The sequence below is a fragment of the Rhipicephalus microplus genome, chromosome 3 (genome assembly GCF_043290135.1).
Source record: "Rhipicephalus microplus isolate Deutch F79 chromosome 3, USDA_Rmic, whole genome shotgun sequence".
In the NCBI taxonomy this organism is placed as follows: Eukaryota; Metazoa; Arthropoda; class Arachnida; order Ixodida; family Ixodidae; genus Rhipicephalus; species Rhipicephalus microplus.
Genome location: NC_134702.1, coordinates 34,005,704 through 34,033,065, shown reverse-complemented (window position 1 = coordinate 34,033,065; position 27,362 = coordinate 34,005,704). Strand labels below are relative to the sequence as shown.

Here is a 27,362-nt window from a genome sequence, read left to right as displayed (position 1 = left end):
TCAGCTGAAAAGTCAATTACTACGAATGAAATATTCATTGCCCACATAATTATTCAAAGTAACATTTTAGTCGCAGTGGTATAGCCTTGAACGGCAAAAAAAAACATCCATCTGGCTCCGCCCCTGAGTACTGCCCCCCCCACCCCCCAAAAGAAACATTATGTTTTGAAAATTCCCAAAAATAAATAAATAAATAAATAAATCTTACTTGATTAAGTCATCGATTCTTGGCCGATCCCCGTGAGTGGGTACAAGCCATGTCTGTGGAATCATCGTCATCATCATCATCATCCAAGCAAATTTCTTGAAGGGGTGGTACTAGTATGCTCTTCCAGAATAAATTAAATCAGCGACAAGCTATTGAAAAATTACCAATCGTTTGGCCTGATTACAGAAAAGGCACAGAGGAGAGTTCAGTAAACCAGACCTATGAAAATTAAAATTTATGGAGGTAACGCGGCGACGAAATTTTATGATGGCAACTTCCATCATCCTTGAACTAGACTGATCGCTGTGCCAGGGAAATAAAGGGTGTTCGTACTCCAGAGAAGTAGTCAGTGCTGGGTCTGATAAACTTCATGTGTGTTGTTTAGGGGAAACGGAAATTATCTGCACGGAGAGTGAGATTTTTGTAAAAGAATCAGTCATTTCATTATAATATAAACCTTTGTGACTATGTACCCAGATTACATTATTACATTTAATATGAGAGGAAACCTGCAATTTATGAAGTTTCATTATAAGCGTGCACCGGATGTGGAAAGGAAGAGCATACATACAATGAATCAGTTAAAATTTTCGCTACTGCAATCGAAGTACATAACGTGCGTGAAGCTAATACTATTGCCACAAATTCAGAAAGATGGACAGGTGTAAAATCAGGTAATTTTAAGGAAAATGGGCAGTCACGTTCAGGGCAAAACATTTTCATGCCCAATTTTTCCTCCGATTGCAAAGCGTCTGTTGTTATAAGGGCATAGCCAGAATTTTTTTTTTTTTTTGCGTGAGGGGGAGGGGTTTGTGTTTAGTTTATATATGTTCGTGAATGCTTTTGTAAGTGTGCGTGTATACATACTCAAGCAAAACTGAAAATGTTTTAGTTTTGCTGCAAAAATTTCTTGTATATTTTTGTTATTTTGTCAGCTTCTTGGTAAGGTGCCCTAATTTTATGTTAAAACCTGAAGAAAATTCTCGTACTGCAAAGTATCGTGTTCCAAGAGTCAGAAACATGATTTATAATAGCTTAACAGGAACTGCCTATTAAAACAGTGCTTACTCGTTGTTCTTTTTCCTGTATACGGCGATTATAATTGCGTCGGTGTAATATTATAGCGTGTACATACCTCACAATAAACATTACATGTCCTTCTTAAGGCACTGCGAGGACGCACTTTACGTTGTACTGCACCGGAGAAGAGTTTTTTTTTTTTCTTCAAGTTTTCACTAGCAATGAAAAACAGGTTTAGAAGAGCCGTATGTGTCGCCATAAGCCAGGAAGGAAATTCGCACATGGTTGTTTAAGAGCAGCTACGGGCATATTGGCCATTTTCTACCTAACTTTATTGCTCGTCAAACGCAATAAAAACGGAGACTCATAATAAAGAGCGCCTTTCGTTACAACAGCCATAATATCATGCACAGTGCATTAAGCCCACTTTAATATTACCATGGTACAGCCTAATAACGGCCTGCACACGCTGACAACCTCTTTAAATGGCCTTACATAAGTCTTCGGTAACGTAATTCGATTACTTTCTTTACGCGCACCAGGATCATTAGCGGTTTTAGTAAAGACCTAAAATGGCTGGTGACATTGACGAAGTATCGTGGTGTGGAGAAATTTGTTGATGTTTGTAATTTTAAAGCCACCCTTGACTTTCTTTTTTTTTTAAATCAAACGCTTTCTTCAACTGTGAAGCGATGTGCGCCAGCATAACCGGTAGATGCATATGTAACTAGAATCGTCGTCATGTACACGAGCCCTAGACCGTCACCTACTGCGCATGTCACAGCGTCTCTGTCTGTCCTATATAAACTGTGATTTACCAGATAAGAAATGGTTTTCATACACTGCTTGGGCTCGTTCACAGCATATATATATATATATATATATATATATATATATATATATATATATATATATATATATATATATATATATATATATATATATATATATATGTGTGTGTGTGTGTGTGTGTGTGTGTGTGTGTGTGTGTGTGTGTGTGTGTGTGTGTGTGTGTGTGTGTGTGTGTGTGTGTGTGTGTGTGTGTGTGTGTGTGTGTGTGTGTGTGTGTGTGTGTGTGTGTGTGTGTGTGTGTGTGTGTGTGTGTGTGTGTGTGTGTGTGTGTGTGTGTGTGTGTGTGTGTGTGTGTGTGTGTGTGTGTGTGTGTGTGTGTGTGTGTGTGTGTGTGTGTGTGTGTGTGTGTGTGTGTGTGTGTGTGTGTGTGTGTGTGTGTGTGTGTGTGTGTGTGTGTGTGTGTGTGTGTGTGTGTGTGTGTGTGTGTGTGTGTGTGTGTGTGTGTGTGTGTGTGTGTGTGTGTGTGTGTGTGTGTGTGTGTGTGTGTGTGTGTGTGTGTAAACTTACAATGAATCCAATGCACCAACGCTGAAACATTTAAATTTAGCAACGAGTGTATGGCTGCGCCGCGTTGGCCTTGTGGCTAAGGTATTCGGCTGCTGACCCGCAGGTCACGAGATTGAATCCCGGCTGTGGCGGCTGCATTTTCGATGGACCCCACATATCAGTCAACGAGTGGATGGTACAAAAAACACTTAACTATTACAAGGTGCGCAGGCATAACTGATAATCACTATCATAAACAGCGCCAACACACTGCACAACTGGGCAGGTGCACGTGCTGCCTTGCAGACGGGTAGTGAGCACTTCTACAATTGGCAAAAGTGAGAATTATGACGTAGCGGGTGCTTCGCAACTGTATTTGCAGTAGATATTCTAGAATAATTCGTAGCACAGAGTCAGCCAAACCCTGCCAGTCGCGTTACTCGGCATACGGAGGCTCGGCAAGTTTCATGTGCTTGCACTAACTGTGGATTCGAAACACTTCGTTAAAGTCTTCCGAATGCGATGAACAAATGAAAATTAACAATCGATTATCGGCGTATATTGTCTAAAACTGGCATGTTAAATTGGACGTGATAGTTGTGATGTTCATGAATGTTGGAGGATTTCTGTAATGATTACTTAGTTTCACTCCTTCACAAAATACTTTGTTGTGAATATCTTTGTGTGCATTTCAATGTTGTTATTTTGTTATTTGCTGCCAGGGGCCACGTGGAGTATTCTTTTTTCTTTTTGTACGGTCACTTTCTTCTGCCTGTAACTTTTATAACTTTTGTTATGTTGTATTTTAGAGGGAGGGAAGGGGAGGTGTTAGTCAAGCTGTGAAATGCAATGTTCTGATTTATTTTTTTTTTTTGCTTTGCACCGAATCACGTATACGGTGCATCTTCAAGTACTTGTCCCGTAATTGAATAAACTCAAACGACCCCTGTTCTTCGCGCAGACATTGCTCGTGGTTGAGGAGGCGGTGCGAACGGGGCCCGACTACGCAATCCCGTTCTACCCTCGAAGGTGAAGGTCAAGCGTGCTCCAAGCTTTTTCTTCCCATTTTATGTAACAAGGTGTAAAACTCCCGCTATTTCGACAATAATTTCTAATCTAACTCGTCTCAAGAAACTATTCTTTGCTTCGTAATAACCGGAAGTGGAGTCCACAATGCAGTAGGGCACCGGAAGTACAAACGGGAATTCGCTTGTGTTAGCAGTAGCTAGCAGTAGCACGGTCAGTAAAGATCGAAGATATTTACAGAGAAACCTTCCATTTTAAAAGAACTGTAAGCAGAACTGTACATTCATACTACATTCAATATTGCTGATAGGCTCTACCACATGAAAACAATACTTGCAGAGATGCACGCTTTACAGGCAAGTGTTTCATAATGTGCTACGTTGCGATCACCCCCCCCCACACACACACACACACACACTCTTTTTTTTATCTTCAACGACAGAACCAATACGGAAACTTCAAAACACTGTGATCATGATGCTCCGGTATAATCGGCGCTGCATGCGATATGTGAAAAGAGCTCACTTGCAGAGGTGCGGGAGCGACTCGCAATCCAAACGGCCTCAGCCGCTTTGTCGATGCAGGTCGGATATCTGCGAACGGGAAGAATGTGCAGGCACAACTCTACCACGTTGATTGAAATCTCCTATTAGTTGTTTAATTATTATTGTTATTGCCTTGTTCGCTTCCAGGCGGCACTGAGCAGCGCTTTACTTTTAGGCTGCGCAAAAGAGCTTTATCGCCATTTGCCTAAGGTAAACACTTCCACCTCTGCTTTTCTTTCTAACGTTTCTGTTATCGGCTCTAGTCCCGTCGGCTGTGAAGGATAGCAAAACAGATATTTATCATCTACCTAACCTCCTTGCCTTTCATCTAACCTCATCCCTACCTCCCTATTTCTTGTATGACTGCAGAACAAAGTCAAAAGGACGCAGTACAACACAACACTGAACTGGCGCGACAGCAGTTCAAGGGACAATTGTTCGTCGCTTTTCTGCCCCTTTTGTCGAGCTTCAGTACCATCAAAGGTCCAGTGACAATTATTGCAACTGTTTACAGTCGGGGATCATGCTTCAGCAGCGGTCAATAATGACGGCAGGGGAAAAGAACAGACATGGAAGGGAGAGAGTGTTCGAATTTCAGAGTCCTGGAACTGCACATAACGTTATGTGTTGGATACAGCAGCATAGACCTCATATGCACCTTTGAACACTATAATTTATTTCAAGTGCGTAATACGAAGCATAGCAGTGTTTACTTTGTCAGCAATTTCCTTTTCTCCTTTAGAAACTTGCTCCAAAGAAACGCAACTGTACCACGTGAAAATCTGACGGGAATCATGGATCGTGCTCAGCAGTCCAACGCCACAATTGCTGAGCGGCAGGACACGGCGACTGCAAATCACGGATCGGAAGACGTGTAAAGAAAAATAATAATAAAAGTGCGACATAAAAAAGGGGTGAGAAACTGCTTACAGTGTCTGAAGTTACTAAAAACGCTTTGTGAACAGCATTGTGCATCTCGCCCGAAGTCAGAGATGCAAACCGAGCAGCAAACTCGAAAATGCATCTCCGCGGAATCTATCTCCGTTGCTCGTCACCGCTATGCATTCAATCCCGCATAGGCGACATCGAAGAAAGACAACCGGCAGCGCACAACAACAGGCGATCTCCAAGCGACCTGCCGGCGACCAAAGTAACCGAGTTCTTCCTGCTTCTCCGTTGGTTTTCCATAGACTGCAACGCGGGCGAAAAAAAAGCGGTCCTTGCGTTCCCAACATCTCGGAGCTCACGCGTGCACCAACACACACAAAGGCATAAGTGGAGCTGTTGTCACTGTTGGCCACAAAGCGCAGCTCTTTCGCCGTGCAGCGCTCGAGTTCGCCTTCGCGAGGACAATGACGACTGCGCCCATTGTGTCCCCGACAGTGCCTTTCGGTTCTATTGTCGTGAGCGAGATTCTATTCTCATTCAGTGTCCCCAAAGCTATAGGCATGCTATATATTTGTTTATCTCACGTTTACGTCTCCCTTGTTCCCACTGCAGGAGCTATTTCATCACTCTACCGTCGTTACGGCCACCACTATTCTTTTACTTCTGTATATGTACACTCTTTCCCAATCGTATTCCATACAATCGGATTAGGTTTCCCATAAACGCACCAATTTCTTACGACGTGTTGACGAGCGCATACTGCATAGTTCATCGGGGGGAGGCGTAGGCCGTGCCACCTACTCAGGTGAGTGCTCGATGCGCCAACCGAAAACTTGGGATGAATGGGAAAGAAACGTGTACTCACTAACAAAACGCACCATCTTAGGCGCTTATCACAGATAAATGAGTAAAAGATAGATGAAGATAAAAACAAAAAGAACGCTTGAAGAACACTACTTGCAATGAATGCCTAAGAACGTAACTAGACGAAACAGATGGGTCCCATTCACCTCACCTGGGCTATGTAAGATTGTCTTTATGCGAGCATAGCTGTTGGCCGACAGCATTTCCCATTATTTCCACCAATTGTCCTGGGAAAAAAGCGTAGTGCAGGTGGCTGTGTCTCATTTGAGAACACTCCTGCAATTTAGGTATGCCACCGAAACCTCGATATTATGAACATGGTTTAACGAATTAAATACAAATAAAGTAATAACCAAGTAAATTAAAAATTGTCTAGTCAAAGATACACTGTTATGAACATGTTTCACAACAAATTTTTGGATACAACGAAGCTACTCCATGTCAGATGCGACCTTCTTGTTGTAGTTTAAGCCTTGAAAAAGACAAGGCCGGCTGTCGAAACATTAGCGCCGGTGTGATACCATGTCCCATGATTTTTTCATCCCTTCAGGCTTCCATCATCCCCAGATCGTTTACCCATTTGCTGTTATGTGTTGAGGAATGAGTGTACTACTACATACGAATACGGTACCAAGACCAGGGCATCAAGAAAATGATACTAGCAGGACGCATTTCAATTTTGTAATGCTTTTCTAACAATATGTGGCGCGAACGACCATAGTGTTTCTCATGTGTTTGTGAAGAAATGAAATGATATCAGTTGCATCAGTAATTCCATCTATGATTTTAGACTAGGGAGAAAAATGCATACAAATAAGTATCACAGTTAAAACAAGCATGTGACACAACTTAATTAATACTGCAATTGCAATCATGCGTAACCAAGTAAGCCTCATAATTTCCGAGTAACACGATGGTTCTAGCTACATTACGAGGATCAGATTCTGGCTCAGATTCCAACTCAAAGAGGAAAGCTTGTGAGAGCAGGAAGACAGGGTTATTAGGATAAACCTAAGGTGTGTGTTCCATGCTTAGCTGTGCCATCTACATTTCGATGAGGATGAAATGCAGAAACAACCCCTCGCTCATATTTAGGTTTTTCTTGAGCAAGCCCAGTTGATAAAAATTTTTCTGAGTTCCCACAAAACAGTGCATATCACATAGCAGTTTTGGAATATAATATGCCATAGTACATTCATTACATATTCATTTCAACAAATAATTCATAAAATTTTGTTAATAAACACGACATGAACTCACTTCATCTGTGCCCACACAGACATGATACATGATCAGCAGCCCCTTTCATCTACTGTTATTCTAATTATGTTATCTCGCTCATGTTCTAGACATATAAATCCAGACAAAAATCTACGTAGCATTTGTATTCACACCATGTCATGACATAACAAAAGTGTCCATCACATTATTTCCTCCATTATTAGGAGTGTGCGAATATTAAAAAAGTTTGAATAAAGCATCAAACAGTGGTCTAATCGACTCAGTACTCAAATTAAATAGCACACATTAGAAACGCCAAATATTTTTCTCAATCCCCAATGATGACAAATGCTTGAAAGAATGAGACTTTGGAACAACAAAGGGTGTCTTTTATTTTCACCATCGAATTACCCAGATGCATGCAGCCCATGTCTTCACAGAACTGTGTAAGCCACCTAAACCACAGGACGAAGACGTTTTTGCTTGAAACTCCAGTGTCGCCAAAGCTACATTGTCATCAATCCACCATCTTGACCACGTGATTCATGATGATGTTAACTCATGCAAATTGCTTAATATTTATAAACCAGTTTTATTTAAACTCTGTCAACAAAGTACCGGTTGAATACTCTTGTCACTGCTGTATTTCAGCCAGTAGTTACAAAATATTTTAAGGGCTCCAGTTGCTGCGGTAACCTTGCCTCAGTTTAAATAATTGTGGTATATTTTGTCGTTTAGAAGTATTTGTAATGTTCCCATGTTAAACCTTGTGAATATTTTTTTAATACATTGTTGAAGAATCATTGGGCTATTTCAAAAATTTTTGCATTAGCAATCTACAGCTGCTTTGAAAATGGTTTCCTTACTATTTGAAAACTATTCAGACAGTATTCTATTTGCATTTGCATTCAATCAGTGTAATCACTATTCAGTTTATATTCGATTCGGTTCCAGAATTCACTACACTCAAATCTCAATATAACGAGCCTGGATATTATGAAAGAGCGGTTAAAACGAAGCATATGAAAACTAGACTTGCAATTGACATAGTGTTAGCAATATACCTTTATAACAAATTTACGGATATAACGAAGTTATTTTCATGCAAGATGCAACTTTGTTATGAGGTTTGAGAGTTATTGCACACGGCTAATCATTATATCATGACTAAAATCGTAATGTCAGCCCATATTTATGACACTGGAGTTGAGAATGAGGTAGACCTTCTTGTAGCTATTCAAGTGGAGTGGCTATTATGGCATAAAAACGACTGTTTGCCCACCACTCGTACGTGAATCCCTTTTGTCAAGGTAGCCACAGTGTAGTTGGTTATCAGGTGTGCAAAAGGTTTGCTGACGTGAAAGTGCATCGGGAAACTATTCTACAATAAACATTAAAAAAAGAACTCAAGTTCCGGCATGAGAAAATATAAATTTACCGAATACGAGTTTTTATGAAGACATCAAAAGCCTTAAATACAAAATCGACGAAAGTTATGTTGAACCTAACATGCACATGGAGCAAAGTTTATAGAAAACCACGAGGCATACACCAATTTTCTTTATTAGTTTTGCTGTACATTAAAACAGACATAAATATATTTGGTCATGGTCGTATAAAAACTAAAACGTGTGGCAAATATGGTGAAAAGCATGAAGAAGTTGTGGTGTTTCTTCACACACACATTTTACAGAACAATAGTGAATAAAATGCCTATAAATGTCCACCAACATTTTCTTTTTGCGCTTTACAGAGAGTGTTGCGAAAAACAAATGTGATGTGGTCTTCAGCAGCAGCCAGGTGAGGGTCCTGTAAATTCCGAAAAATAAGAAGCATAGTTAACCAGAACATCCTGATTTTCTGAGAAACTCAGAATTTGTGAGTGCACACACAAAATGTGAGCAACATGCACAGTCAGCTTTCAACTTGAAATTTGTCACATTTTCTTCTTATTCTCAAGAAAACAGTTCACATGCATGATGCTTTAAGAAACATTGTTGAATCATTTTAGAAACTTCACAAATTTTGTCAAACGTTCGACAAGTATGAGCACTAATTACAGTGAGCAAAGTATACAATGCATCTATTTCCTGCCTCAATCAGCAGGCTGCTTGTTGGTAGTGTTTATGCAAATTTTACGTTTTACTTCTTTTGAGTGCTCTATTTAATATGCTTTCATAGGTATCTTGATGCTTAATACGCACTTTTATATATGTAATTTGTCCAGAGCCCCACTAGCTCTATGCCTCCTGAAAGAACCCAGAGTGATATTTTTAAACAAAGGAGCGAATGAATTATTAATGCCGTGTTTATTTTTTTTACTCCAGATATTCTATGACACTTCCAAGACTAATAAGAAAATGGAGACTACCCATCAGCAGCTTCCAGCGCGCCTACCTGCGAAAAATGCTTGCCTATCGGTGCCGAAATGTGTTCCCACCGCAACAAGTCGCTCATGCCAAGCTTCTGTAACAGGTCACAGCAAAAAGCAGGCGTAATGTCCTTGCATGAGACTTTGCAAGGAGCGTGGTGGATGGATGGTCAAACTTTATCGCAGCTCATTCACTTTGAGAAGAACGGTAGATGTGCACAATAAAGAAATTCTCAAAAATTGTACATCTTTTAAATTACAGAGCAGTGAGAGCAGCCTGGTCTTGCCAAAATGACAGTAATTTTATGACAATCGAAAAACACCATTTTCATGCTTTGAAATTAGATATGTAAATAGTATGCCTCAGACAAAAAAGAAGAAAAAATTGTGTATTATGAATCAAATTTAAAAACAAAAGACACGTTTCCCAAAAAACTTATACTGTACACAACTTTTTGTTGCATCTGCTCCCAAAAAACTTAGGAAAACACACAACTTTTTGTTGCATTTCCATCACACACCCTGAGCATGGTATCACCCTGCAGTAGAAAAAAACATGTAGCACAAATATCATTTCACTAAAAAACAAAAAATCGTCACTGAAATATCGCCGAAAATAGCCCAGAAAACACACAAATATTAAGCCAACAAAATCACTTTACAACAAAAATCACTTCACCAAAACATAGGCATCAAAATTCTCTAAGTACAGCTTCATGTAATGAACTACATAAAGCAGGGCTTTAGAAACAGTCTTGTTACCATGAATTCAGATCTGTGCCGAAATGCGATTCAGCTTCATGGCAACACAACATGCAATGTCATGAAAGTTCATGATAATCCATCAAAAAAAAACTCTCACTGCAGGAAAGATATGCAACCAGGCAAAATTCACAAACGAGCGTCACACACATTTTAATCTTGACATTCAAATTTAATATGCAGGAAGCACATGCAAAAATATGACATTTCCTGGTTCATGTGCAATTACCTAAATTGTGCTATGCCAGAGTTGGATAAATCACTCACTGTACAGTAGAGATGAATAATTCTCGAACACAGGATTTCGCAGTAGCTAACGTTTCAACAAGCGGTCTGCCAATGCAGTGGTGGGGCGGTCACGGTACTTGGATGCTGACCCGAAGGTCGCAGGTTTGATCCCCACTACGGCAGTCGCATTTCCATGGAGCTGAGGTGCTGGAGGCCTGACACCCCTTTAATGTGCGATGTCAGTGCATGTTAAAGAACACCTAATGGTCCAAATTTCCGGAGGCCCCCTCTTCAAGATCCCTATAGCTTCTATCATATAATGGCTCTGGGAAGTGAAACCCCAGATATTATCGACAAGCACTCTTGTTGAATTTATTACTTTTTTTTGTAACACCGCAACTGCTGACACTTTCCATTTCTTTTCAAACTTCTATCTTCCCCTGAACTTCTTCCCAATTTGTGTTTTCCTTATGCAGTTGACCCACTCGTACCAAAATTAGGCTGACCGTGTGCGTAGAGAGCGCACCTGTCCGATGATGCTGGGAGTTGTTGCACTGCCTAGTTGAGATGAGCGTTTGGGCGCGCCACTTGGCTCCGCTACCACCTCAGCTCGGGAATGACTGTCACTGAAATCACCGTCTGTGTCCTCCACGCTGTCGCATCTACAGCCCAGCAGTCTGTGAGTCGAGCTAGTGGTCTCTTCATCGAGCGTGAACAGGTCCTGCAACAATATTTATAGAAACATATAGCAGCAGAGGCAAGAGCTGATAAAACGGTTACTATGACATCACAAGCCACTTCTAGATAGGGAGCCCATCTTACCGCATCAATCGATGCAGCACTACACTCTAATCTCCATATAACAAACACGGACATAACGAAATATTGACTATAACAAAATTAATGAAAAAAAATATTTCAATAAATAGCTAGAAATAACCTTTACTACAAATTTTCAAATATAACAAACTTAATTTTTTATAAGATGCAACTGCGTTATAATAAGGTATGAGTGTATGTATAGAAAAAATCTTATTTGACAAAGAATATCATAGTGCAATCTTATAAAAATATAGGCAGAACAAGATACAGCTGAAACTTGATCTAAAGGAGTGATGAGAACACTCAAATCAATAATTGGGAATTTCCCAATATCAATAAAACAATTTTTCACTCCCTCAAAATCTTAAATAGTACCACAGCAACACCTAAAAGCTACCACGGCAGTATTTTTGCCTGCAAGTCGCATTTTTTGGCATGTAATAAGACAGTGCAGGCCGGTCCAAAGGCATCCCAGACATAGAAGATAAGCCTGCATCGTCATGTCTGGGTAATGCAGGCCAGGTACATGGTCACCTGAAGCTGTGACAAGGCACCGACATGCAACAGCACAGAGAACAAATGCAGTGATTATGCAAGCAGGTCACGTGAGAAAAATGCAACAAGGTGATCTGTGCTATCAGTAGAAGTCCCACATCCCCAAACACATTCAGAACGGTTGATTGCGCATCACCAACAGTGCGACGCAGCAGAGCGGCTGTGGAAACATCACATTGTGCAACCAGGTGACAAGAGCATAACGTCTTGGGACATCGTGGTACAGTAGGAACCAAAGCTAGCTTTCCGAAACATGTTGCAGATGCACCCATGCTTACCAGTATATTTTCTAGGCTCTTGAAAGCTTAATCTTTCGTTTGACGGGAAAAATGACCACTGAAAATCTTTGTGTCAGGGTCCCTTTAAAGTGAAGCGCAAGAAAATCAGAGCACAAAGGAACAAAAAAAATACAGAACGACACATGTATTTTTTGTTCTTTTCCGTTCTGGTTTGCGCTTTACTTCAAAATGCACGTATGCCAACATGCCCAACAGTCTGTGTTAGTGTCCCATCGAGTTCATGGATTGTTTCTTTAGACATGAGCAAACTTATCACCTTGAGGTCTTCCAGGGAAAACTTGGCTCTCTTTCCATCCTTCTTACTGTCTAGAACAGCTCCACTGAGTTCCTGTTTCGTCACTTGCCGCTGGAAGATCTTTTCTTCGATGGTGCCCTGTTGAAAGAGAAAATGGGAAGCAGCAGTGGATTTCAGTAAACAGGTCAAGTCCAAGCCTCGAATATACAAATCAGTAGTGGCTGCACACTTTCACGCATGCTAACAATGGGCACAACAACATAAAGTGAACACATTACAGCAGCCATCTTGAAAGGATGCAAGACTCTGATGCCTTCTTTATATACTTTACATTGAGACAGACAGACAGGCAGACAGACAGACAGGCAGACACAACAGACAGACAGACAGGCAGACACAGACAGACAGACAGACAGACAGACGGATGGACGGACGGACAGACAGACAGACAGACAGACAGACAGGGAACTTTATCAAATAGACACTAAAGAGAAACAATGACTTGGTTGAGGTTGACAACTGCACTCTGAGAACTCTAATGCCATATGTTTCACAATCATAAGTTTACTGTTAGAGCAGAAAATCAAGGTTGAAGATTCATTTTCAAATTTCATGACGAAATCTCCGCTTGTGACAGCGAGAATTTCAAAATGTATGCTTCGTATTTTCGTGACATTTGCTAGATTAAATTTTCTCAAACTTCGTAAGCTAGGTGTATGGCCCCCGCAGGTACTTCATTTATAATGTACTTATAATATTATAATGTACTTCATGTTTATTGGCTAGAAATAGATACCTTCAAAATTTATGATGACACAGTGTTTGGTGAGGGAATCGCAAGGTGGTGTCTCCACCCGCAGTTTTTTTTTTTTTGTGCGTCTTTTCGCTGACCAAACACTGTGTCACAGTAAGAGTGGTGTTTTCAAGATTGTGAAATTGTACTTTACTTATACCCAAAAAAAGACTTTTTAGTTTAAGAGAATGAATCATTATGCACAATATATTAGACACCATATTAAACAATGTTTGATAAATAAACTTATGCTTCAGCTGAAACAATTTACAAGTTACAAGGACAAGTTGTATTGTAATGACTGGCATAGCCAGGTGGGTTTGGGCACTTTTACACCCTCACACTCCCCTCAGAAAAAAGTGCTACACCCCTGATGTAAAACAAGTACTAATAGAACATCATTGCCATGATCGGTTATCCCAGGTAAATAAATGGCATAACTCCACTTCACACAAGACTACGAATAATGGCAATTCCAAGTGCTGTTACCTGAAGTGCAGTTGAAAAGCTGTACCTTTTGAAACAACATAGTAGTTCAGGAACTATTTCAAATCCTGCACCAAGGGTTATTTTGTCGGCACTATGCGCTTTGATAGAGAAGTCTACAGTGAGTGAATTATGCAAATGAGTTCTACACAGACCTGCAAGGGGGTGGAAGTGTTAAAAAAGGGAAAATAGACAACCACCTTTTTGTGGCAAGAAACCACAAGAAAATTCGTACGGATTCCTCAGAAACAAAGGCCTCTTAGTTGCCAAAAGGTTCCCCCTGGTCCGGGGATCGAACCCGAGACCGCCTTTCTGGGGCGGTCGCTCTACCAACCAGTCAAATCTCGATATAACGAATTAAGTGGGACCGCCGCAACTCGTACGTTATTTTGAAATATCGTTGTAATGAAAAACTTCGATTGTAAGCAAGAGGTCAAACCTAGGAGCAAACATGACGTACCTTGGCAGTTGCCGTGTGCGCCGACAAGCAAACACACACAAAAAAAAATTACACACACTTCAAACGTTCTTTATTTGAAGAAATCTGTGATTTTCTTCTGACGCGTAGAGCACAAACGGCTGATTAAGTACACCTCAACACCTTCCACCTTACGTAGCACCTCATTGGGCACATCACTGCACCGACCAATGTAGGTGCGGACTTTGTTCATGTGCACTAAAACATCCGAGTGCGATATGGTCTCATCCTCTTCAGTGTTCGGTGATACAGAGTCCTCTTCCTTCGGGTCGTCGTCGTCGTCGTCGTCACTGGAGACGTCGTGAACGCTGTTGACAATCTCCTCGGTTGTCATGTCCGCCGACGTTAGTGCTGCGCTGTCGCTCTCCACGTAGTCGTCGAAGGAAGAGACGTCGGGCAACAGTTCCTCAACCTCAGTCCACAGGTCTCCTGGGTTGCTGTGGTCCTCTTCCAGGTTGTCTTCAACTTGGGCAGGCGCCTTGATTAGGCCTGCTTTTCGCCAACAGTTACGGATTGTTGACGTCTTCACGTTCCACCAAGCTCCCGTCAGCATTTCCGCCGCTTGACGAACGTTGACTGATGTCGGCTGCTTTAAGCGGAGATTTATAATAAAACGCTGCACAAGGCGCTTGCGAAATTCCGCCTTAACACTCTTTATGATGCCTTGATCTAGTGGTTGCAGCAACGACGTGTTGTTCGGTGGCAGAAACTCCAGGCGAACGTGCGTCAAGCGAACATTCACAATGTGGGCTGAACAGTTGTCGACGATCAAAAGAATTTTTCTATTTTCTTTCCTCATTTGTTCGTCGAGTTTGATGAGCCACTGCGAAAACAATTCTCTTGTCATCCAGGCACGCTTGTTCGCACAATAGTCGAACGGTAGGGATACGACGTTCTTCATGCAGCGAGGCTTTGCGTATTTTCCAATGACAAGCGGCTTGATTTTCTTCGTGCCCGACGCATTGCAGCAGCGCAAGACCGTCACGCGGAGATGCGACTTCTTGCCTCCTTTACACGGCTGACCTTTGAAGTGCATCGTCCAATCTGGCAAGAGCTGGTAGAAGCACGCGGTCTCGTCCGCGTTGAAAATGTCGTCTTCGGAGTACGACTCCGCCACCTCTCGGAAACGATCGTTCCGCCAGGAATCTGCACCCTCTTTGTTCGCAGCCTTTTCTTCACCTGAGACTACCTGCCAGGTTATGCCGTTTCTCTGGCGAAAACGAAAAAGCCAACCCCCACTTGCATCAAACCCAGTTACTTCAAGCGCGTCGGCGAACTCGCGGGCTTTTTCTTGAACCATTGGGCCAGACACTGGGATGTTTTGCAGCCGGGCATCTTTAAACCAGGTCAGCACAGCTTGGTCGACATCTTGAAAATTTCCCAGGCGCAACCGTTTCCTCGTAGGTGCAAGTTGTGACTCTCGGTGAAGCTTCAGAATCTTTTCTCTGTCTTTCCAAATGGTCGCGACAGTCGACGGGGCAATGCCACGCTCCCTGCAGAGGTCGATTTGCTTTTTGCCCGAGTCAAGTTCCTTCAACAAATCCACCTTTTCTTGCAGGGAAAACTGCTTTCGCCTCTTCTTAGCGCTGTCACCTGGTGCATTCATCGTCGGGTCTCCAAACACTTTGCAGAAAGCTAAGAAAAAAAGAACGACAACAAAACGCAGCAGACTTCACACGTGCGTGGCACGAAGGACGCACGACGAAGGACGAGGCAACGAGGCTAGGCCTGCTAAGCTGCCACACATCAAACCATACCTGTGTGGTGGCGCTAGCAGTCGGCTCTCAACACGGTGATGATGATAGCTTCCGTGCATGGAAAAAAACAGCGGCTACTGCGCTACGCGAGAGTTGCGGTGCTGCTACTTTTAACTAAATTCGTAATACTGATGTTCCTTGCGTATAGGCGAGCAAATAAATTATGCACGTTATTCTGAAATATACATTGTACTGAAATTCGTTGTTCTGAAATATTTTTACATTGAAAATATATAGGCAATCTGGCGGGGATTTTCAAAATATTCGTAAATCTGAAAAAATCTTTAATTCGGTGTTCGTAGTAACGAGATTTGACTTAAACTAATGAGGAAGCTAGCTCAGCTCAGCGCGAGGGCGAATTCATTCACAACTGGAAGGCACCTGGACACAAATAATGCATATAGATGGTCACCTACAGCTATGAAAGCTTTGAGTTGTCGATAAATTCGCCCTCATGCTGCTAATTGCTAGCTTCTTCATTAGCTCAATTAGCAGAGTGACTAGCCCGGAAAGTCGCTGGCCCCAGATTCGATCCCCAGACCGGGACGTATTTTTCGGCAACTAAGAGGCTTTTCTTTTTCGATGAATCCGGACGGATTCGCTTGCGGTTGCATGCCACGAATGGGTGGTTGTCTACTTTCCCTTTCTTAACCCTTTCACCACCTTGCGGGTTTCCGCAGAACTCCTTTGGATTATTCGTGTCAATATAGCACTTGTTGGCTTTCTTGAGCTTCCTCATTAGCTCATTTCGTGGAGTGACCGCCCTGGAAAGGCGTCGATCCCAGGTTCGATCCCCCGATTCGGGCAAATTTTTCGGCAACTAAGAGGCTTTTCCTTGTGAGGAATCTGTACGGATTTTCTTTGGGCTTCGTGCCATGAATGAGTGGTTGTCTATTTTCCCTTTTTGGAGCAAATTACGCAAGAAGTCTCACTTAATTTTTCCAGCTTTGCAAATGACACCATAGTGGTGATGTGGCCTTCCTCTAAGTGATGCTAAAATTGCTTTTATGTCAGGATGCTGCACACAGCAGGAAAGACTTCAAAAGCTTACCAAGCAAGAGTCACTGTTTTCAAAGGCAATGCAGGCAGCGACTCACCGTGGTCAGAAGTCTGTAGATAGAAACGTGTCGAGATTGGCCATCCCTCCAAACACGTGCCATGGCTTGCAGGTCATTCGCAGGGTTCCAGTCTACGTCGTACAAAACTATACGACTGGCTCCCACAAGGTTCAGCCCAACACCGCCGGCCTTACAGCTGAGCAGGAACACAACTGCAAACAAGGGTCGAACATAACACATTCGGCAGGAATGGATCACGAACTGGGCATAATATGGCCTCGCCATGAAGCTGTGAACTTGTAGCTGCAGCACATGAGCCAGAGTTCATTTCGTCCTCTAGCAGAACAAGAAAAACGAGATTGTGGGAACCGTTTGCTTATATGCAGACCCTCAACTCAAAGCAAACACATTTTGAAAATCGAAATGCCATAGCAGAAGATTTTAAGTAAAGTTGTCGTTTCAGGGGGTTTTCGGAACGTCCCTTCGTAAAAATTTTTTTTAGCACGCATCCAGAGCACGTCACACAAGCGTCCTTGAATTTTGTCTTCATTAAAATTCTCAGCTGCTTCCCTGGCCATTTAGGCATTAAAAGCATACGAAACACAACATGACATGGTGACACTTCGAGGTGTGCTCTACGTACAGCAGTTTGAGTGTGGAGAGTTGAATCGCTCGACAAGCTCCAAGCGCTGTGTCGATGACGTCGACCCATCAAGCCTCAAGAATGGATACCCTTTCTGCATGCATATGTCTTCAAGAATGTCCAGAGTCTGGAAAAAAAAGGCATGGTTGATTTCTCCATCATAGGAATCAGTAGAACACAAAAGTAAAATATGTCTTTACAAAAACAGATTAATGTACATTGATATAAAAGAGCTTGCACAATGTCCATTGGTGTTAGACAGCTAGTACAACATCGCTTAATGTGGATGCATCTACGCTGACGCTTAGTGAGGCATCTACATCCCGCCAACCAATGTCCGTAATTTAATGATTAAACAAACCCTTGTGGTCATAGATGCTTGTGGTAGCTGTAGTACTTAAAGGTGAGAGTAGAAACAGTATGATGTGACAGCCAGAAGAGCGCGGCTGACTGGACACCAAGCTTGGGCAAAGGTCGCCTAGTCGCGGCATGTTTGAGTTATTAAACTACGCTGCCCGATCAGAGAGAAACGCAACGTACATCATGTCTTCGGTATGGCCAGCCGCAATTCCTCGTGGGGGCAAGCGTACGTTGGTAATGCACTGCCACATCCAGGCGATGCAGGCACGTTCCAAAGATTGTAGAGCGATGTTTGGTATGGATCTATGCAATGAGCAATGCTGACGCTCATGATAAGGTTGCCACCTGTCGGTGTGTTATGGAATTGACAAAGCTTACTGAAAATGCGTCGAACGGGCGGACCCTTAGAAGCGACACATTGAAGGAACTACTAATTGCAAATGCCGCGGTCATGATGCCTCGCTGCACTTTACCAAGAACTTTGTGAGAGGGCAGCAGTAGATATAAAAGGTGCATTTTTAAGAGCCTACAGAGTTTGTGACCGTGGCACAGTAGATAGCATGCCCGGCATCTGTTCTTGTGAACCTAGAGGTGATCGGTTCGACTCCCATTGATGGAACTTTTTTCTTAGTCTTCTGATCATTCATACTTTTTCGAAATCATACCTATGAGGTAAATACATCACTGGAGTCTTGGTGGACTCCGGCATAAAACCCTTTTGTGTTAAAAAAGATAGGGACCATCAACAACAGCAGAAGATAAGAACGGAGAAGACAGTGAAAGGATGCATTGACAAGTGTGACAAAGCATATGAATACACAAGCTATTATGTGCTTCCAACAAATGTTCTTCATACCTCCACCAAAGCTCATCTGCCTTTTCTGTTTTACCGGCTGCCCTCTGCCATTTTGGAAAAGTTTCTGAAGGGGCCAGAACAGCTGGTATTGTAAAATCAAAGGGCATGTCACCACTTTTGCATTAGAGAAGGAAAGGCGCTTCACCGCGGCATCACATACTTGTTCACACACTTAACGCATCACATACTTGTTAAAGGGGCAGACTGGTTGGTCTTGGTACCAAAAATTGACAAAAAAATTCATTTTTTAAAATTGAAATGTTTGGTTTCTGCAAGTATTTTTTTATCTCTCTGCAAATTTTCACACACCAGGAAGTGGTAATTTTTTTGTAATGTCATTCTAACTGTCCCGATTCTTGGTGCTGTTAACATGCAGAACCTGCAAAAAAATAGGGAACTGACTTCAAGGCTTCTTTAAATTTAGCCGGGACTTTTGTTAGAAGCTCTGCTATAAATTTATGAGCGCCTTTATGAGCATTGAAAAACATGCGCACCATGATTGTTGCTCAAGTTTTTTCCATTTTTCTCAAAAAAGTAAGTTGACGACTGTTCAATTTTGAGGCCTCAATATCTCTGCAACTAAGGCTAGTACAACAATCATTCTTTCTGAAATGAAAACCTGTGTGTGTGTAGAGTACAAGTATAGAAGCAGAATTTAGAGCACAAGCCTTTTTAATTAATTACTCATCAAAATTGTAACACAATTACAACTGCTTTTGAAAATGGATAGTTCATTTTGCTGTAAAAAAACCATGAAAAGCTCGAAAACAAAAAACTCTTCCATACTTTCAATCTATATTGGCATATATTGAATATCACTTTTAATTAAGAGCTTTTTTTTTCTATGGTGACCTTAAACAATAAAGGGTGAACTTAAGTTATCTCAGGAACAAGATAAGTTACAGGAAAACTAATTAAACATTTGAAATCAGAAGAAAAAAACTGCATAATCCTGTGCAGTTTGATCAAGATCACTGACGAAATAAACAAACAATGTCTAAGACCAGTCTGCCCCCTTAAGTGTGTGGTGCCCACAGGAAACAAAATTCTGTTTTTCAGTCACTCCCATTTCCCTTTTTTTTTTAATTTAAACACTTCCCTAAAACACTTCATTTTCCACACACTTTTCCCAGCTTCATTGTCTCTTGGCACTGCTTTGTTGCAACAAACAAAAAGTCATGCCACTCGACTATCGCGATGCTATCACTTTTGCCTTCATTGTATAAGACAGTGAGTTCTACTCAGTGAGTCAATAAATGAAGTAACATTTAGTCACCTTTGTGAAGTTAGAGACCAGGACTATCCTCTCTCGTGGCTGGGAGGTCCACAGAGAATGAAGCATGGCAGCCAAAACCACGAGTTTTCCAGAGCCCGATTCGAGCTCCATCATTGTAGGATCAAATTCGGACTGGAGACCTCTCCGAGCTTCGGCATGTAGGGCGGCCTGCCAAATCGGAGCAAACTTAACAGCGAAAGCCATAAAAGACTGGCATTTCTTCAGAGCTGTAATATAAATATTTTAGCTGTATATTTATGATTTCTGCAAAGTAGTGATAACACCTCACCTCTGATTCTGCGTTATAAATAACGAAGTTTCGAGAAGGCTCGCTTTTACTTATGTTTTTCGTTTTCATATTAATAACACTGATAGCCAAGTCTTCACCATGTACTGCAAGTCAGTTTTTAGGAACTAGCAGCGAATGTCACGAAAATCAAGGGTGTGTCTAGATTCAGACAATACTCCTGTGGCAATAAAATTTTCTAATTGATTGCATAGAATACGCATAATTAATTCGAGGCCTCAGAACAGCCATATATACTCGTGCAATGGCACACCCATGTAAAAGCCGCACCCAGAACTTTGTTAAGGAATCTCCCAATAAATATATTAAAAATTATTCATGTGTTAGCTGCACCCTTAAATTTTTAGGTTAGCAGTATCATACACTGCGCAGTGCGTGACTTCCAAGGGATTTATTTTGGGGGGCAAAACAAAGTAGCCGTGCTGCGGCCCCTCCAAACAGCAAATTAACAGCCCACGAGATTTAGCGGCTGCCTCTACGGCGCTATCCTTTCCTCCATGTGATGGGCACAACCGTGACTTTCACTCCGAATATTGAAAACAGACAGTGAGCATTACACAAATGTATACAGTATGTACATACTTTGGACATTTTGCAATTCCACGAGCACTGTTATCTTGCTGCTTCTATTCACGTCTTAGACTTTTCCTTTCTCGAATCCTTCATTGAACAACACATATTTAAAAGAAATATGATGTCCTTCCAAAAAAAAAAAAGTAATTAATACAGTAAATTACAGGCTACAATAACTAGAATTCAAGAAACCTTTTTCTTGGCATTCAAACAATGCCACGAGCTAATCTAAGGTCTCCAACAGAATCACTGACCCTATATAATGCCAGAACTGGTAAACGCTCAGCTTACTCCCATACACACAATTGCGTCGCGTATGAAGAGTTGAAGTTGCACAATGCGAAAGAATTTTACCAAGCCTACATCCTCGTCCTTATCGGCGAACTCCTGGGATGCAACGAGTAAGGGATGGTTGCAGAGCTTCCGAAGAGCCAGGATGCAAGCAAGGTGGCAGTTGGCGTCAGTCGACAAATAACTGCTCAGACAAGCGCGCACCATGCTTGTTTCCAGCATGTTTTGGTACAGAGCCAGCTGAAGTGGTTGTGGGCGGCAGAAGACAACGCATTCCACTAGAAAAAAGAAAGGCGCAACATTTAAGGAAGCTACGGGCCCATCGTATCTTTTAGGGGTCTACCGAAAGCACTCGCGTGCTGTCGGCATTACACTTGGATCGTGACGCCTGCAGTGCGCAGAGTGGTGTGCATAGCACTCGAGCACTGCCAGTTTCCTAGGCAACATAATAACGAACATTAAATTGCTATAATTACATCACTATAACAAATCACATTACTACATAAAACACTTTCAGCTTAAAAGAGCAATGAGCGTCATTTGCAAAGAGCCCCTTGCCGAGTAATACATTAGAAAGGGACAGTGTTTGATTATAGTATAATTGACATACACAATGCTTAAATGATCGTCTTAATTTGAAATCCGAAGTTGGGGGCCGACCTAGAATCGAAAGCTTGTTTTGGTTGTAAAGTCTTTCTAAAAATAATACCTGCGTATCCCCGCAAAGCTAGGTATCCCGCACAACTTTTAGGCAATGACGTGAAGCCATCTTCAACTTCCTAAATAAATAATTTTTATAAAATGTGGTTGTGCTTCCCCCCTTCTCTCTCTCTCTGCCTTTTTCGAGCGATTTTATGGGGTCAACTTACATTCGAGTCGGCTTACAGTCATGTAAATACAGTACTTTGGTAAAGTTTACTGCATTGATTTCTACAACAATAAATAAACAAGCTCCAACTATGTAAATGAAGGGTGAAATACAGATGAAGCGTACCAAAAAATCTTATAAAAAAACTTGGCAATAGTAAAATACAATAAATTTGTTTAAACAAGTTACTTCATTAGAAAGACCAGGCGTTAATTCATGTGTTTTAATAAAAAGTGTTTTAATTTTATTTTATGATCGTGTTCACTGACAACCAAACCATGCAAATAGTGCGGTGATTCATGTAGTCATAGAAGGTAAGAGTGATTGAGTAAAAGCCTTTTTAGATCCATGGCATACAGTCCCATTACCTATATTGCCAGTTGAAAAGGCAGTAAGATGAACAAAGCAGGACATTGAAAATGTACCTCGTAGATGAGGAAACTCCCTTTGCTTTTTGTTTTTCTGCCTGTTGAAGCGCCTTGTCTGTGTACTTATATTCTGTGATTGAATCTACACAAAGATTGAAAGCTAATTCTGACGCACTCTCTAATACTACACAAAGTCCAAGGAGCAGCCACCCTCCCTTGACAATCTCACCTTTTCCAGGAAGGTAGCTTTGAATAACATCCTGGGTTCGTCGAAGAATGAACGGCGACGTGGTCTGCATCAGCTCATTGGCCCGTGCCGGGCCCAGCTCCTTCTCTTCCTCGGTGGCCCCCGGAAGCTGTGATCGCAGAATGGGTTCCTCGTATATGCGACGAAAACTTGATGACTTGCCTAGGAACATAGACAACGCGATGCGCAACAATGGGCATTTCACCAATACAGATCGTGGCTATCATATCTGCTAGAACGTGTACCCAGCTTCCGCTCATGAGTTAACTTTGTAACTGCACCGCAGTCTCTCTGGTTGCTCTATTGCAGATCGGCTCTGCAGAACTCCGCAAGGTGGTAGAAGGATTAAGAATGAAAAATCGACAACTACTGGTTTGTAGCAACAAGCTACAAGAAAATCCATACAAGTTTCCTGGAATACACAGGAAATTCATATATATTTATTTCTAATTCTCGGAAATTCAAAACAACTTTTTTGGCATTTTAAGAAGCTTCCTTTTCGAAAAATCTGTATGGATTTCCCTGGGGCTTCATGCTACGAACAAATGGTGGTCAGCTTACCTTCCTTGGTTTCTCGACTGTCTTGCATTCACTGGCCACACAAATTGAGGTTTTGATTGTGTATGTCCACCTTCCCAACATCAAACTACATAAAATAGCTTGACCAACAATCGTGTATAGTATACGGTATTGCCATTGTGAGCTGTGAATCACAGTGCGCAGTCTTGAGGCAGCATATTTTTTTGACATACACTCACACTCGTGTCAGAACTACCAACTATGCACCAGTTTCCACTGAACTCTCACTGAAACAGTTAGGCATATCAGAAGCAAAATATGTTACCGATAGGCATGCAACTTAGAGCACTGCACGAGCCCGGGCCAGGTCGGGTAAGGCAATGTTGGATTGGACCCGGGCCGGGCTCGGACACATGAGTTTCGGGCTCAGGTCAGGCTCGGGCTTAAGTCAGGCCTGTATTAGGCCTGGGTCTCATATACAGGGTGTTTCAAGAAATTGGTTCAATATTGTTGAAAAACTACAAAAAAGAGGCATCTGCAATCTACGTGCGGTGTTCCCTTTACTTTGGCAGAAGGCATCTTCAGATGTGTACAAATAATAATTACAACCCTAATTAGAAAAACTAAAACAATTAACTCTTCACAAAATTATAAACAATTTGCATTTAATTGAGAGTGTTTACGAAGTTAATGGTATATGCGCTATTTGGTGCGCCGGTTTCGGTTTCGTCAGCTAAATTAGCCAGATTTCATCGCTTAGGGATGATTACCACTTGCCGCCTTTCCAAAATTTCAAAATGGCTGTAGACTTCGCAGGAAGAACTTTAATTCAGTCATTTGATTCGACCATCGATCTCAACTGGTTAAAAGTTAATTGTTTTAATTTCTATATTTACTGCCGTATTTATTGTTCTTACACATCTGAAGACGCATTCTGCCAAAGTAAAGAGAATACCACAGGTAGAATGCAGATGCCTCCTTTATGTAGTTTTCAAATTATATTGGACCTATTTCTTGAAAACCCTGTATATCAATATAATGGGGTGTCTACACTGCTTGGCTTTGTTGTTTTGTGGGGTTTGACATACCGAAACGACCCAGGTTACGTAACCTGCCATTGCTGAGGGTTTTGGCTAATTTAGACCAGCTGAAGTGCATTAGCATGCACTGAAATCGGAAAATACATGACATCTGGCATTTGTCTCTGCCGGTATGCTATACGTTTTTCAAGAAACACGTAATATATGTTTTCGCTAATATTTGCATAATGTAAGGAAAGATTTGCTAGGTGGTACTGCTGCAACAGCAACGGTACACTGCTAATGTTATAATAGTGTATATATTATGTGTGCGCTGCTAACTAGGAAAAAATTTCGAGTATGCAGGTACACATGCATGCTTGCCAAGCCTTTCTCCGCCTGCGTTCTACGCGACTCGTGAGTCATGAAGAACTCAGGAGCTAGCTGTTGTTGTACTTAAACTGCGAGATGAGAAGTGACTGTTATGATGGGCACGCCAATCAATGGAAATTCTCCCAATTTCTTGTGCTAGCAAGGTAGTTGCAAATATTTAGCACTTGGCAATTACCCAAAAATGTTAAGGATTTAACTGGAATGTCCATCACATAGAACAAGTTCTTGCTTATTTTTACAGACGTATTTTCCGTAATTCAACATTAATGCATAAGCGTTCTGATATGTCAAAGCGCAAGTGCTCTCATGGCTCTCAAAAACGTGCAAGCCCTCCCGCAGGGAAAGTAAGAGTTCTATATAAGAAAGTTCATGAATATGATTTTGATTTGCTGCTTTACACCTTGAAACAGGGGGCAATGGCACTTTTTACCGGATCAATGTGCGACGGCTCCTGCGGCACCCGTTGTTCAGGAATTTTGCATCCTTTCAGACTTCCTTGCTCCAATTTCTGCCATTTTTTGGATATTACCGGATAAGTAAGACACATAAAAACTGGAAACATGAGCCCCTACTCCTGTGAAATAATGTACATATATAGGTTGCACACGCTTAGTTTATCTTTCCTTGGTGTCTGCAAAGGATCAGCCTGCTTGCGTCGCACAGTTTCAAAAGCTGCACAGTTGCAAAGAAACTATGCGCGCCATCATAACAAACGTGAATTGAGTCGAATAAGACGTGTCGTACTCACGTTTGTTGATACGTAGTTTTCTTATTGGTCTGGGTATTCTGAGTTTAACACTTGCTAGTTATGTTCGTATGTCAGTTGTAAATTAAAGCTGCTTTTATAGATCGACACTTTCACACTAAGTGTGTCTGTTTTTTTTTTTGTACAAATGTGCAATAAAAAACAATCATTTTACTTGTGGCGAAAAAGTTTGGTCTTGCTGAGAAATCAGTCAGCTTAATTTTCACCTCTTCAGAAAACGTGAACAAAATTTTTAAAAAAAGAGTAACAAAATTTTATGGCCGCATTGGCCAAGCAGTCAGCGGGCCTGAAAAAAAGCACGAGCGCATTGCGCATGCATGCGAAGTGTAAAAATAGTGCATCCGCGGCAACCCTCCTTCTCTCAATTTTTTGTCCTTTCCCTTTATTTTGAGACCTCACCAGTGACGTCATGAAAGAAGTTTTCTGTTCATTTATTTCTAGTAAGCTACCCTGCAACCGCTAGTGGTAAAAGCGGCTCTACCGCTGCAGAGAATGAATACACAGGACGTATAGCGAGCTTCCGGCCCCTGGTAATCCTCTCAGAATTATCTAAAGCGTGTTTTTTTTGATTGCATGGTGTCATTCATAAGTGACGTTTGCAGGAGACTTGTTCCATTCACTCGACAAACCCGGCTTTCATGCAAATTATGTGGACTCAAACTATAAAGGTCTGCTTTTTTTTTCCAATTTATAGGTGTAGTATATTTTGTAGTCATTCTCTAAAATGAAACAAAACAAGATTTTGTAGTTGGCACTGCATACATGATACAACCCAATTATATTTCAATTACCCTGCAATTATTTCTAGGAAGTGTTACAGGCGTTACTACCTGAAAGTACACAGAATATACCAGTTAAATTCATGACACTCAAAGAAGTTGTCAAGACAGTCTAGAAAATATCTTGTTTGCTGCAAGTATTGTCACAATAATAACAATATCGGATAGTGCCTCGTATATGCTCTAGGCATAATACATTGACTGAAATGGGCCAGGCCGGGTCGGGCCGGACCCAAACCTTTCAGGCCCGGGATGGGTATGGACCATACTTAAAAACGCCGAGCCGGACTCGGGCGGGCCATAGCATGAAGTTTTCGAGCCGGGCTGGGCTCGGGCCGGAAAAATCAGCTTGTGCAGTGCTCTGATGCAAATAGCTCATTTTGCTTTAAAGGTGCACAAACATACTTCCAAAACACAATAATTATATGTTAGAAAGATTAAAGAAGTCGCACACATTGTCTTTCAAGTGATAAAAGAAACATGCAGGATTAAGATCTGCATATGATGATGCACAAAACACAAAAACTGAGACACTAAATTTACATTTAAAGAAACACTCACCAAACCCAAATTGAATTTAATTTTTGTTATCGCTGCTGCTAACTCAAATGCGTAGCCATACAATTATACAATGAACAGAAGTAAAAGTCCATAAGCTCACCCAATATTCCAGGATTGCAGAAATCAACAAGGGCAAAAAACTCTTGCAGGTCATTCTGAACAGGTGTCCCTGTCAGCAAGATTCTACGTAATGTTCCCAAGCTGTGTAGAGACTAGAGGCGAGAGGGAAGGAAAAAAAGAAATCAATCGCACATGAAAGTTTAGATGGCAGTGATCTTCACAAAATAAACTTGCAATCAACAGTGGAATACTATTACATAACATATCAGCTTGGAAAGAAACTGAGGACATGCTGTACTGTACAATATGCGCTACCAATCGCATTATGTGCACAGTGCCCTTCACACTAAAGTCAAATAACAATTTATGTCAAAGTGAAATATCACTGTATGAAAACGTCTAAAACGACAATATTATCAACAGCAGTGCCCTCCTTACCGAGACATTAAGGTAAATGCCTGAGAACACATGCGCTACGATAGGAAACATGCGAAATGATCTCAATTACATCAATTCGCTAAT

The 27,362-nt window shown here is 41.6% G+C and overlaps 1 protein-coding gene across 1 annotated transcript in view; it reads right to left on the bottom strand.

Moving 5' to 3' along the window:
- Positions 1-8,657: 8,657 nt before the first annotated feature.
- LOC119176775 (DNA repair and recombination protein RAD54B) overlaps positions 8,658-27,362 on the bottom strand; it is a 61,831-nt gene continuing 43,126 nt past the window's right edge. Inside the window, exons 14-23 of the mRNA XM_037428134.2 lie at positions 26,881-26,992; positions 22,726-22,905; positions 21,324-21,538; positions 20,090-20,257; positions 17,598-17,724; positions 16,994-17,166; positions 12,404-12,520; positions 10,998-11,192; positions 9,508-9,576; positions 8,658-8,919 (exon numbers count right to left, since the gene is read on the bottom strand). Coding sequence (XP_037284031.2) covers positions 8,824-8,919; positions 9,508-9,576; positions 10,998-11,192; positions 12,404-12,520; positions 16,994-17,166; positions 17,598-17,724; positions 20,090-20,257; positions 21,324-21,538; positions 22,726-22,905; positions 26,881-26,992 — 1,452 coding nt within the window. The 3' untranslated portion in view covers positions 8,658-8,823. The remainder of the gene's footprint in view (positions 8,920-9,507; positions 9,577-10,997; positions 11,193-12,403; positions 12,521-16,993; positions 17,167-17,597; positions 17,725-20,089; positions 20,258-21,323; positions 21,539-22,725; positions 22,906-26,880; positions 26,993-27,362) is intronic.